This window comes from Salvelinus namaycush, chromosome 24 (genome assembly GCF_016432855.1).
Source record: "Salvelinus namaycush isolate Seneca chromosome 24, SaNama_1.0, whole genome shotgun sequence".
Lineage (NCBI taxonomy): Eukaryota > Metazoa > Chordata > Actinopteri > Salmoniformes > Salmonidae > Salvelinus > Salvelinus namaycush.
In genome coordinates, this window is record NC_052330.1 from 16024929 (window position 1) to 16039553 (window position 14625).

The 14625-nt window shown below is 43.3% G+C and overlaps 1 protein-coding gene across 1 annotated transcript in view; it reads right to left on the reverse strand.

The window, feature by feature from the left end:
* Nucleotides 1-8385: 8385 nt before the first annotated feature.
* The window catches only part of LOC120019345 (opsin-5-like), a 33026-nt gene continuing 26786 nt past the window's right edge, over nucleotides 8386-14625 (reverse strand). The window contains exons 4-6 of the mRNA XM_038962637.1: nucleotides 9903-10237; nucleotides 8944-9188; nucleotides 8386-8452 (exon numbers count right to left, since the gene is read on the reverse strand). Coding sequence (XP_038818565.1) covers nucleotides 8386-8452; nucleotides 8944-9188; nucleotides 9903-10237 — 647 coding nt within the window. The remainder of the gene's footprint in view (nucleotides 8453-8943; nucleotides 9189-9902; nucleotides 10238-14625) is intronic.

A 14625-nucleotide genomic window follows, 5' to 3' on the forward strand; every position in this document is an offset into this window, starting at 1 on the left:
AATATCTCCCTGGCACATCTAGCCATGCAAAGAAGAATGACAATCTCATGTCTGATTCAAAATTAATTACGTTAGAGGGAATTTCATCTGTACTAATTATAAAATCCCATCAGATTATGAAAACAGTCCATTTGGCTTGGCGTAGGCAAAGGGAGACAGGGAGTGCTGTGGCCTGGAGATTTAGTATCTCTCATCAGCTGTGCGTGTTTGTGCTGTTGCTATGTCAAGCTATGCCCCTTCTCTCTCTCCCTCACCCCCTCACTCATCTACCCTTTCCCTCTCTCTCGCTCTCTCTCTCTCTCTCTCTCTCTCTCACTCTCTCTCGCTCTTTCTGCTCCTCACCCACTCCACTGTCTCTCAAGGAATGAAATATTGATGGAAGACCTGGATTTTATCTGCTGCCTATCATACAGCCGTCCCCCACGAGTTCACACAGTGTATTATAAGAGCAGAGCCCTGGCAACGGCAACCTCTATCCATCCTACTTCCACTAAAAGAAATGCAAAAGCATGTCACGGAAATGGATAATGAATGAATGCATCTCCAGATGTCTGCTGCCAAGGTGGAGCTAGTCATTCCTAGTAGCAATCACTTGACTGTTTCTACAACACAATATATTTTTCTTTATTTAACACATATTTTTTTCCACACCCCCATGCTGAATTTAATGATACAATCAAAAAGTTTGGAATAAGTGGAATGAAGTAAAGGCTGCTGAGGGGAGGACGGCTCATAATAATAGCTGGAATACGGAGTAAATGGAATGGCATCAAACACACGGAAACCATGTGTTTGATGTATTTGATTCCATTACAGAGTGAAAAACAGTGGTTGTTTTGTTGTTAAAGCCTTGGAAGATGGCTCCCTCTATAGGGCTTAAAAGCATATTTAATCGTCAGTCTCTCATTTTCTTTGCAATCTTTGTTTTTGGGGTTTAAATTGATTTGTGACTAATTACTTTGTAAAAGCTTTACAAGTTAAATGTATTTGATTGTTGATGATGATGGGTGACAATGTTGACAGTAGAATTGATCATTTAAATATGTTTACTTTTTTACAATATTAAGATTGTTTTACAGGATTATCACATCAATGTTCACAGAAGCGTAGGGCAGATGTATGAAGGGAAAAACTTCACTCTGAGATGAACATCTACAATTGGTAAATGTCTAAATAAAACCACCCTAGTGAGCATCAGGGAATACGCTTTGCGAAACAAAAGGATCTAAAAAAAACAGCAACCATACAGCCATACTAGGAGTTACTACTGGCTACTGCCTTCGATATATTTCATATTTGTAGAATGTCTACACAAAATAACGTAACTTGCATCACCAACCACTTCCATCCAGGAGGCAAAAATGGTGTAGTTCATCTCAGTTACCAGCTGGTGGCAGTAAAGGATAGTGTATAGAATATATCCAATGGACGCCTAGTGACCCAGTCTCCATCTGAAGCAGGCCAAGTATTACAGTAGGTCACAATTATCTTATGAGTTTGAATTTTGGGAGACCCTATCTTTTAAAGCCACAATCTCATCAGATCATCAGATATCATTTAAGAATGGCATTTAAAGGGCATGATGCAAAAAACGATGTCTCCTTGGATCTCCTTGCTAATTATGAAATTAAAATATTTCATCTTCTCCCTATTGATTGTGTTGACCATCTGATTATAGGACATAGTAGACGTACAGTGCATTCGGAAAATATTCAGACCCCTTCCCTTTTTCCAAATTTTGTTACGTTACAGCCTTATTCGAAAACAGATTAAATACCCCATAATGACAAAGTGACCCCATAATGACATTTTAGATATTTTTGCAAATGTATATAAAAAAAACAAAATATCTTATTATAAGTAATCAGACCCTTTGCTCTGACACTCAAAATTGAGCTCAGCTGCATCTTGTTTCCATTGATCATCCTTGAGATGTTTCTACAACTTCATTGGAATCCACCTGTGGTAAATTCAATTGATTGGACATGATTTGGAAAAGCACACACCTGTCTATATAAGGTCCCACAGTTGACAGTGCATGTCAGAGCAAAAACCAAGCCATGAGGTTGAAGAAATTGTCCGCAGAGCTCCGAGACAGGATTGTGTCGAGGCACAGATCTGGGGAAGGGTACCAAAAAATGTCTGCAGCATTGAAGGTTCCCAAGAACACAGTGGCCTCATCATTCTTAAATGAAAGACGTTTGGAACCACCAAGACACTTCCTAGAGCTGGCTGCTCGGCCAAACTGAGCAATCTGGGAGCAGGGCCTTGGTCAGGGAGTTGACCAAGAACCCGATGGTCACTCTGACAGATCTCCAGAGTTCCTCTGTGGAGATGGGAGAACCTTCCAGAAAGAAAACCATCTCTGCAGCACTCCACCAATCAGGCCTTTATGGTAGAGTGGCCAGACTCAGCAAAAGGCACATGACATCCTGCTTGGAGGCACCTAAAGGACTCTCAGACCATGGGAAACAAGATTCTCTGGTCAGATGAAACAAAAATAGAACTGTTTGGCCATAATGACCATTGTTATGTTTGGAGGAAAAAGGGGGAAGCTTGCAAGCTGAAGAACACCATCCCAACCATGAAGCATCATGTTGTGGGGATGCTTTGCTGCAGGAGGGACTGGTGCACTTCACAGAATAGATGGCATCATGAGGGAGTAAAATTATGTGGATATATTGAAGCAACATCTCAAGACATCAGTCAGGAAGTTAAAGCTTGGTCGCAAATTGATCTTCCAAATGGACAATGACCCCAAGCAAGTTTCGAAAGTTGTGGCAAAATGGCTTAAGGACAACAAAGTCAAGGTATTGGAATGGCCATCATAAAGCCCTGACCTCAATCCTATAGAAAATGTGTGGGCAGAACTTTAAAAGCATGTGTGAGCAAGGAGGCCTACAAACCTGACTCAGATACACCAGCTCTGTCAGGAGCAATGGGCCAAATTTATCCCAACTTATTGTGGGAAGCTTGTGGAAGGCTACATGAAATGTTTGACCCAAGTTAAAGAATTTAAAGGCAATACTACCAAATACTAATTGAGTGTATGTAAACTTCTGACCCACTGAAGAAGAAATCAAATCTGAAATAAATAATTCTCTCTACTATTATTCTGACATTTCACCTTCTTAAAATAAAGTGGTGATCCTAACTGACCTAAGACAGGGACTTTTTACTATGATTAAATGTCAGGAATTGTGAAAAACTGTGTTTAAATGTATTTGGCTAAGGTGTATGTAAACTTCCGACTTCAACTGTAGGTACAAGTGTCTGAATGTCTTTGAGTGGCTCAGCCAGAGCCCAGACATGAACCCGATCGAACATCTCTGGAGATACCTGAAAGTAGCTGTGCAGTGACGCTCCCCATCCAATCTGACAGAGCTTGAGAGGATCTGCAGAGAAAAATGAGAGAAACTCACCAAATACAGGTGTGCCAAGCTTGTAGCATCATACCGAACAAGATACAAGTCTGAAAACCCTGCCAAAGGTGTTTCAACAAAGTACTGAGTAAAGGGTCTGAATACTTAAGTAAATGTGATATTTCAGTTATTTTTTTAATACATTTGCAAACATGTCTAAAAACCTGTTTTTGCTTTGTCATTATGGGGTATTGTGTGGAGATTGACGAGGGGGGAAAAAATTCATTAATCAATTTTTAAATTAGGCTGTAACGTAACAAAATGTGAAAAAAGGCAGGGGTCTGAATACTTACCAAATGCACTGTAAGCATGTAGTTAAAACTGAGGAAAATCTGCTATCTTGGTACTGGATATCCATTTCTACAGCAAGATCTTGAGCTTTTGCCAAATTAAATCAAATGGTTTGCTGTTAAGTGCCATTGTCAGCAACTAAATACAGCAATAAAATGTTTAGGCCATGCTTGCTCAAAGGCATGGAAATGTTCAGTTAAAATTCTGCAGAAAATATTAAAATATATATATGCTTCACATAAATATTATACAGATATCTTACATTTTAGGATCAATTTATTGTAGGGTATTGTGCATGTAACTCATGATGATTGAACCAGACTTTCCAGTAGAAGTGTTATGTGACTCTGAATTAAGTGTGTATCAACATGGGAGCCAGACTATTTGTGTACCATTCTATTCTCTCCTCATGAGGGTGTTGAATGCCTCATGAGGCTGCCTTATCAAACATAAATAAAACATATATATCATCTAAATATATGTGCATAACTGCACCTTTTATTTGCATCTTTATTCAACACAACAGATTTGCAATGGCTATGGAATGCTGTACTTTTTCTTTACAAAATAAAGGAACAAAATGAATTCCTCAAAGAATGTGTAATGAAGTATAAGGTGTGACATGTGGTACTTGAAAGCAAACTACAGGTAGTATAAATTAATACAATTACTGTATGCTTTTAGGAAATACATATGACAATAAGCAATGTGACATATTCCTCCTGGACCACAGTACTTGCTTCTTCAGATGATGTTCTTCATGATAAAACATTAAAACAAAACACTTTCAGTGATTTAGATTGGAAAATGCAATGAATGACAGATGTAGGATCTTAATTTGATCACACTGCTGCAGGAAATTTAAAAAGGCTTCTGAAGTTTGTAATTTCCACTTTGAAATTTCAGACTTGATGTTCCCGCACAAAAAAATGTATCAACCCCAACAAAAATGAACATTAAATATAATCCACAAAATAATTCAATTTTTCTCCTGCTGAATAATTACTTTCCTGCTGCAGCAAACTGTCTCAAATTAAGATCCTACACCTGTAGAGCAGCCTTCTTTTCTGAGACACAATCAAACCCTGTTGAAGTATACTAGTGCATCATCCTTAAACCCCTTTAAGAAACCCAACAGAGATGGTGAGATTAATACTGTGATGTGGAGACATACAGACAGCCCACCAAGGAAAAAAATTACACCTTGTCTTAACCTATACCTGAGATCAAATAACGACATCATATTAGCTATCTCCTTCCTCATTCATAATTTTTGTACATAAGCAAGATGTGATGACAGGTTAGCATTACAGTTGACTACTACCTCTTTGACATCAATATTAAGCTCTTAGTTGACATACATTTTGTACAGATGCAAATCTCAAAAATGGAAAGAAAATGCATAACATCATAGAACATTTGATATCAATAAGCTCTCCTAATACTGTCATTCACAACTTTACACAATAATAAACAAATCAAATCAAATGATTAGCAAGGCAATGAAAGAGTACAAACTGAAAATCATACAAACAAACAAAAACACAGATCCAGTAAGACACTGAGAAATGTGATATTGCTTAAGTGATAATGCCCTTGAAGCCGGTGTTTGGAGGATATATTGGCACGGGTGTTGTAAGTCGAGGGCCGGCAAACCGTGCCAATATATCCTCCAAACACTGGCTTCAATGGCATTATCACTTTTATACAACGGGTAACCAACATATTCACATAACGATTGACATATTTTCATTAAAAACATTATTTTGATGAATTTATTCATACTATTTCATCCTTCCACAAGATATAGTGCCGACACAAATCTAGAGTTGCTACCCAAGCCGTCTGGTCGTTCGTTCTATCGGTTCGGTTGACAGTCGTTCAGTCTTTTTGTTCTGTATCTATGGACGCGACCCAGTCATTTGTTCTAAATGTTCCATTGCCATACTGGCTGGCAACGTACTCATCCCTTGCTTTCTAGATATCCAACTATGGCTAACTTACAGTCACGTCAAACAGTGCAGCTAGAATAACAACAGTAGCTGCATTTGCCTTTTTTAAATGTTTTCTAGAGACATTTAATCGGATACATCCATAACAATGAGCTAATGAGGCGCGATTTTGCCTGGCATAGAAAATGTGCTCTCTCCTCAGGAAACTGTTGTTCAGAGAAGCTAGCCAACAACACAGCTAACATAATCACTTCAAACTGCAGCTAGAAAGACTGCAAACGTTTCGTTTGACCAGTTTTCTATTGATAGTTCGTTGTATATATCCATAAAAATTATGCTGATTCATGATTTCAATTGTCTGAGAAAAGTTGCCTGCCTGTCTCGTCCCAACATGTGCTGGAGATCGAATTTGAATATTGAAGCAATGTTGTAAATGTCGGAGAGACAGACAGCAAGGTTTATACAAATCTCCGCTGTTGAAAACTAAATGTTAGTCTAAAAGAAATATGAGATAATGTCTAGATGCTTTTTATAGTGGAGATCAAGTTTATAAATTGCCTGGCTGGGCTGATGAGACAGTGGATTGCACCGTCAGATGGAACAGAGTAAATAGGCATTTTAACATCATAGATTTAGCCGGTGGTAACTTGTGGAATAGACGCTAGCTGGAATGCGGTTTTCCAATCAGCATTCAGGATTAGACCCACCTGTTGTATAATTTTGAATAAATCCCGTCAAATAAAGATTGTTGATTGTTCTTGCCAATGTTAGGACCTTAGGCTGAGTGCAGGTGTGTTGATCCTTCTGCCTTTCTATTGTTCTAAGGAGGTCAGCAAGACTATGGCCTCTTTTGTTTTTACCGTGTGTTGAATGCAGACACCCTCAGTTAGAGTAAAGATGAAAGATTTAAAAGGCAATAATAGACAATATGACAGTTGTAATAATAACCAATAGGATCATTATTTGCACTGAATGTTTATGTTTTTCTAAAGATTGTTTTCTTGCGTATAACTCAAAGCCTGGACTCCATACACAAGCACACACAGTATAAATACTTTAAAACAAAACATGTTACTCAAAAGAAAACTGACTTTGATCTTAATAGCACCTCAACTTACTTTAATTCATTGAATTACTTTAATTAATTTAGTAATTGAAAGGTATACAAGCAAAAAACACATTTATGGTTGTCTTATTCTTTCTGATCATGTGGATTTTTATTTTTATTAAATTGTGCTTTGTCAATCAACATAAACTGAGTGTACACAGCATTAAGAACACCTGCTCTTTCCATGACAGAGACTGACCAGGTGAATCCAGGTGAATCCAGGTGAAAGCTATGATCCTTTATAGCTGTCACCTGTTAAACCCACTTCAATCAGTGTAGACGAAGGTGAGGAGCGAGGTTAAAGAAGGATTTTTAAGCCTTAAGACATAGATTGTGTATGTGTGCCATTTAGAGGGTGAAAGTGCAAGACAAAACATTGAAGTGCCTTTGAACGGGTTATGGTAGTAGGTGCCAGGCGCACTGGTTTGTGTCAAGAACTGCAACGCTGCTTGATTTTTCACGCTCAACATTTTACAGTGTGTATCAAAAATGGTCCTCCACCCAAAGGACATCCAGCCAACTTGACACAACTTTGGGAAGCAATGGAGTCAACATGGGGCAGCATTCCTGTCGAACGCTTTTGACACCTTGTCGAATCCATGCCCCCACAAATTGAGGCTGTTCTGAGGGTTAAAGGGAGGGTGTAACTCAATATTAGGAAGGTGTTCTTAATGTCTTGTATATGAGACGTAAAGGCTAACATCTGCGCATACAGAATGGATAACGATGACAGGAGCATAGTGCTGTACCACATAGCCACTACTCTTAACAGATATTGTTGTGCTGTGATTTGATATTTGGTCCAATTAACATACGCTGGTGGCTACCTCGCAGTGGAGCGTGCAGTTTGTGCATGAGCTAAAATAGTATTTTGTTTTATGATGTCAATGACGTCTCTAAACATGTATCCAGTGACACTAAGAATCATATGATGACTTTGACCGTTGATAAAAAGTGCTGCTACGGTCAAACCTGCCTGAAGCAGGGAATAACACTTAACCCCAACATCAACACCACAGTCTCTCCAGCTCTCTGTACAGATATGGTATCTTAATTTGATCACTTTGCTCCACAGAACATTTTTAAGAGTCCTAGTAGTACCATAATGTCCCTGAAAACCTGCAGTTTCTCTTTCTATCACTAGATCTCACACCTAAACTATAGCCTATCAAAACAATGTTCCTGTTAGAAATAACTTTTTGGGGAGAATAATCAAATAATCCTCCTCCTGCTGCAGGATTATTTTACTCCTGCAACGAAACTGGTCAAATTAAGATCCAACATCTGTATATCATACCTCATTCTTAACAACACTTTAGATCTTACAGGAGCACATAAAGGTTAAAGTTTAAATATGCATGTCACAGGTGTCACAATGCACAATCTGTACAAAGTGTAAAAATACATCTTGACAACAGCCTTGAGCTGTAAACACAGAGGGACGTGAGGTAGGAGAGTACAGAGAGCTGTTTGAAGCAGGAACATAGATACAGCAAGGCTGGGTAGCGTACAGTAAGTCTGGGTGATGAGCGGTGGTCAATATCTTTGCAGATGATAGCAGGGTTGTGATTGGACAGGTGTCAAATCATAGGAGATTACCACTGTCTTTCTCTCACATTTCAATGTGAGACTGATTACTGGACGGACTGACTTTAAGTGAGCCAGAAATTGTGTAAAACCTGTGGAAGATACAATGGGAGAAAAGTTTCATAAGTTAGAAAAGTTGCATTGAAAACTATGCAGTTTTTATAAGGTATAGCGGCGATATGACGTACATGCAGAAAGTAAACAGCATAGTGGGTCAATTTCCACAACAACTAAGAGCATTGAAGCATGAGGCTCAACCTCAGCTGTTTTGGTGCCCTGACTACCACGCTGTGAACAGCGTGAAGCGAACCCGTGCACATGAGCAGATATTATGTATGACTGTGTGAGAGCAAAGTCTTGCATCTCGCTCATCTTAATATCTGCGATGCTGCTTGTGGCAACGTCATTTAGCATTTAACTTTAGATCTAGCAAGCTGTTTGAGAAAATTTTAAACTATATTGTTTTAATTCTTGCAAGCCATTAAACAAGGGAAATGTTAAACTAGGTCTGTACAGTTTTAACTGTCATTCCAGGGGAATAGAAAGTAGAAGAGAAAGCCATGAAATGAATAGTACTCCATACCGTGACTTTTTTAAATGTGTGCGCTTCTTCAGAACTTGAAAACAGGAGGATTTAGCGCAGGAGTGTTTCAGGTCGATGACCTGGTAGATGATGGGGTTGTACATGGCAGAGGACTTAGCAAGCAGAGTGGGGATCACAGAGACCGAGATAGGCACTGAGTCGGGCTCGCCAAACGCAGACACCACTGAGACCACTGCATAAGGGATCCACGCTATCAAGAAACCGGCACAGATCAGCATCGCCACCTGGAGGACACAAGTAGAACCACATCACTGGTCAGTCTCACAATAGTTAAAGTATCTCTGAGGTGAGGTTCCGTGCACACACGCCCACACACACACACACACACACACGAGATCTGCTAACCGACTCGAGCCCGACGGGCCCTGACATTATACATCGGGTTAGGGCCAGGTAGGGCCTGTTTTTTCCTCAATAACTAGGGTACGGCAGGGCTTGGGTATCCATAAATTGATCACTAACATTTTGAAGCTGCGCAGTACAGTCATATCTAACTAAGATCATAACATTGTGTCAGAAGTTCTTTTTCAAATATAAGACAGGAGAGATTATTTCACAGAAAATAATGATGTTCCTTGAGTTGTCAGAGTTTAGAGTGACAAAGTTGCTAACAGCAAACTGCTCTCTCATGTCTCATAATTGAGCAGAGGAGCCCAAGTGGAGCCGTTGCTATGGAAACTCACAGACTCAGATTCATCATGAGCAGAGAGCATGCAGAGTGAGCAGCGCTCAGGGAGCGAGTGACAGACAGAGAGGAGCAGCTAATTGATTTACTAACAGAGGATGTTATTTCTGATTTCGGGTTTCGGGTAGGGCCTTATATTTGGCAGAAGCAATCGGGCCTGGGTAGGGTAGAGCCTGAACGTTGAAGGCATAGGTAGGGCTCGGGCTTAAAATTCATGTCTGTTCAGGGCTCTGACACACACACACACACACACCTTGGTCAGTTTCATCTCCAGATTATGGCTGTTCTGGTTCCTGGTGTCAAAGTGGGAGATTTCCTTGGCTGAGGACTTGACCTTGAAGATGATCATGACGTAGGAGAAAACGATGATGCCGGTGGGGAAGATGAGGCAGAAGAAGAGGATTGCAATGACGAAGCTCTGGCCCGCCACGGAGGCCTGGGCCAGCCACCAGTCCAGAGTGCAGGAAGTGCCAAAGGGCTCGGGAGCATAGTTGCCCCAGCCTACCAGGGGCATGGTGGCCCAGAAGCCTGCATACAGCCACACAAACACCATACTCAGGAAAGCATGTTGCCTCTTTAGCCACGTCCCTGTGGGTACAATTATGGGCAGAAAGATTGATAATTAATTGTTTCATCATAATAATAAAGTGTCCAGATATCACAGATCATAATTTCAATTAACTTATTCATGAAAAAGTGCTCATTCATTCTTATAAAGGTCTTGTGTTACTGTAAACAGGGGTGTCAAACATACACTCCGGGTCCAATCCGGCTCCCGGGTGGTTTAAGTAAAACAAATACAACTTGTAAAGTTTTTTTATACTTTAAAATGACTAAATCAAACTGTGTAGAAATGATAATGGACCTACAGTACATTCATAAAGTTTGTTGACTGTGTCTAGCTCGATAATAATCACTCAATTGAAAGCTAAACAGTCAGGAAGTATCTACAATTTTTTTTAAACGATTAGATGATACACTGTACCGCCCAAACAGATCCACAGATGACACAATCTCTATTGCACTCCACACTGCCCTTTCCCACTATGTGAGAACGCTGTTAATTGACTACAACTCAGCGTTCAACACCATAGTGCCCTCCAAGCTAACAGTAAGGTAAGGACCCTGGGACTGAACACCTCCCTCTGCAACTGGATCCTGGACTTTCTGACAGGACGGCCCCAGGTGGTAAGGTAGGCAACACACATTCGCCACGCTGACCCTTAACATGGGAGCCCTTCAGTGGTGCATGCTTAGATGCCTTCCTCTATTCCCTGTTCACCCGCTACTGCGGGTAGAGCACAACTCCAACACCATCATTAAGTTAGCCTGATTTCCGACAACAACGAGACAGCCTATAGGGAGGAGGTCAGAGACCTGGCAGTGTGGTGCCAGAACAACAACCTCTCCCTCAACGTCAGCAAGACAAAGGAGCTGATTGTGGACTACAGGAAACGGAGAGCTGAGCACGCACCCATTCACATCGACAAGGATGTAGTGGAGCGGGTGGAGAGCTTTAAGTCACGAGATCCTGAGGCCTATTGTTGTGCCATTCATCCCCCGCCATCACGTCATGTTTCAGCATGATAATGCACAGCCCCATGTCGCAAGGATCTGCACACAATTCCTGGAAGCTGAAAATGTCCCATCTCTTCCATGGCCTGCATACACACCAGACATGTCAACCACTGAGCCTGTTTGGGATGCTCTGGATCGATGTGTACGACATCGTGTTCCAGTTTCCACCAATAACCAGCAACTTCGCACAGCCATTGAAGAGGAATGGGACAACATTCCACAGGCCACAATCAACTCTATGCAAAGGAGATGTGTCTCGCTGCATGAGGCAAATGGTGGTCACACCAGATCCTGACTTGTTTTCTGATCCACGCCCCTATCTTTTTTTAAGGTATCTGTGACCAACAGATGCATATCTGTATTCCCAGTCATGTGAAATCCATAGATCAGGGCCTAATGAATTTAGTTCAATTGACTGATTTCCTTATATGAACTGTAACTAAATTGTTGCATGTTGCATTTATATTTTTGTTCAGTGTGGTTAGGTAAATAGTTAACGAATAGCTATCCAGAATATCTGCATTGACTGCACACATTTTTTTACCCATCACATACACTGCTGCTACTGTTTAAGATTTGTCACTTTATTCCTAGTTTTTTTGTACATATCTACCTCAATTACCTCATGCCCCTGCACATCGACTCGATACTGGTACCCCTTGTATATAGCCAAGTTATCATTACTCATTGTGTATTTATTATTACTTATTTTATTGTATGTTTTACTTTTCTATTATTGTCACGCCCTGACCATAGAGAGCCTTTTTATTCTCTATGTTGGTTAGGTCGGGGTGTGACTAGGGTGGGTAATCCTAGGTTGTTTTTTCCTATGTTGGCCTGGTATGGTTCCCAATCAGAGGCAGCTGTTTATCGTTGTCTCTGATTGGGGATCATATTTAGGCAGCCATTTCCCCACTGTGTTTTGTGGGATCTTGTTTATGTGTAGTTGCCTGTGAGCACTCCATAGCTTCACGTATCGTTTGCTGATTTTTTTATTGTTTTGTGCGTTTCACGAATAAAAAGATGTGGAACCCATATCACGCTGCGCCTTGGTCCGAATGTTGTTTCGACGATCGTGACAGAAGATCCCACCACACCAGGACCAAGCAGCGTGCCCAGGAGGAGAAGATATCCTGGACTTGGGAGGAAATAATGGGAGTACACGAAAGCCTTCCTTGGAAGCAGACGCAAGGAGAGAAGGGAAGACAGCGACGACGCCAGGCTTTGCGGCCACAACGAAAGGCCAAAGAACAGCCCCAAAAATGTTTTGGGGAGGGGCTCACGGGATGGTCGGCGGAGCCGAGGAGTGAACCAGAGCCAATCTGGGAGAAGATGGAGAAATTGGAGGAGAGTGAACGGAGAAAGTCAGAGACCGTCAGTGAGTTGATGTAGAAATTGGAGGAGAGAGAAATGAGAGAGTTGTTGTGTTGGTGTATGATGCATGACATTCGCCCTAAGGAGCGTGTTATTAGTTTGATGCCACCTGAGTCAGCTCTCCGTACTCGTCCTGAGGAGCGTGCTAGCAGTCTGGTAAAAACTGAGCCGGCTCCACGCACCAGGTCTCCAGTACACCTCCACAGCCCAGTACGTCCTGTGCCAGCTCTCCGCACTCGCCTTGAGGAGCGTGTCATCTGTCCGGTACCATGTGTGCCGGCTCTACGCACCAAGTCTCCAGTACGCCTTCACAGCCCAATACGTCCTGTGCCAGCTCCCCGCACTCGCCGTGCGAAGTGTGTCATCGTTCCGGTACAATTTGTGCCGGCTCTACGCACAAGACCTCCAGTACGTCCTGTGTCTCCTCCTCGCACTTGCCCTGAAATGTGTGTCACCAGTCCGGTACCACCTGTGCCGGCTCCACGCACCAGGCATCCAGTGCGCTTTCCCAGTCCGGTACGTCCTGTGCCTGCTCCTCGCACTCGCCCTGAAGTGCGTGTCACCAGTCCGGTGCCACCTGTGCCGGCTCCACGCACCAGGCATCCAGTGCACTTTCCCAGTCCGGTACGTCCTGTGCCTGCTCCTCGCACGCGCCCTGAAGTGCGTGTCACCAGTCCAGAGCTTCCGGCGACGGTCCCCGGTCCAGAGCTTCCGGCGACGGTTCACGGTCCGGAACCTCCTGTGACGGTCGTCCGGAACCTCCAGCGACGGTCCACGGTCCGGAACCTCCTGCGAAGGTCATCCGGAACCTCCAGCGACGGTCCACGGTCCGGAACCTCCAGCGACGGTCCGGAACCTCCAGCGACGGTCCACGGTCCGGAACCTCCAGCGACGGTCCACGGTCCGGAACCTCCAGCGACGGTCCACGGTCCGGAACCTCCAGCGACGGTCCACGGTCCGGAACCTCCAGCGACGGTCCACGGTCCGGAACCTCCAGCGACGGTCCACGGTCCGGAACCTCCAGCGACGGTCCATGGTGCAGAACCTCTAGCGAAGGTCCACGGTCCGGAACCTCCAGCGAGGGTCAACGGTCCGGAGCTTCCAGGCAAGGCATCCAGTCCAGCTCCAGGGCAGGAGCCTTCCTCTGCCCCAATGTCCAGTCCAGGCACGGCGTCCAGTCCCGCTAAAAGGCCGGAGCCTTCCTCTGCGCCGGTGCCCAGTCCAGGCACGGCGTCCAGTCCCGCTCCATGGCAGGAGCCTTCCTCTGCGCCGGTGCCCAGTCCAGGCACGGCGTCCAGTCCTGTTCTATGGCTGGAACCTTCCTCTGCGCCGGTGCCCAGTCCAGGCACGGCGGCTAACTCAGCTCCATGGCCAGGGCCTACCTCGGTGCAGGTGCCCAGTCCGGGTGCGGCGTTCAGCCCAGCTCCATGGCCAGGGTCTTCCTCTGCGCCGAGGCCCAGTCCAGGCACGGCGGACCCTCCCCTATGGAGTCAGGTACTTTCACACCCTGACCATAGAGAGCCTTTTTATTCTCGATGTTGGTTAGGTCGGGGTGTGACTAGGGTGGGTAATCTAGGTTGTTTTTTTCTATGTTGGCCTGGTATGGTTCCCAATCAGAGGCAGCTGGTTATCGGGATCATATTTAGGCAGCCATTTCCCCACTGTGTTTTGTGGGATCTTGTTTATGTGTAGTTGCCTGTGAGCACTCCATAGCTTCACGTATCGTTTGCTGTTTTTTTATTGTTTTGTGCGTTTCACGAATAAAAAAATGTGGAACGCATATCACGCTGCGCCTTGGTCCGAATGTTATTTCGACGATCGTGACAATTATTTCTAGATTTTCTTTCTCTCTGCATTATTGGGAAGGACCCGAAAGTAAGCATTTCACTGTTAGTAATTTATTTGTTAGAGGATATTCTTTGCTAATTCTTTGCTAGGCACGGAAATGTAAGCGATTTTCAGTGCAGCCCTACGGACACCATTGAAGACCGAATGCGACCCGCGGGACAAATTTTTGTTTGACA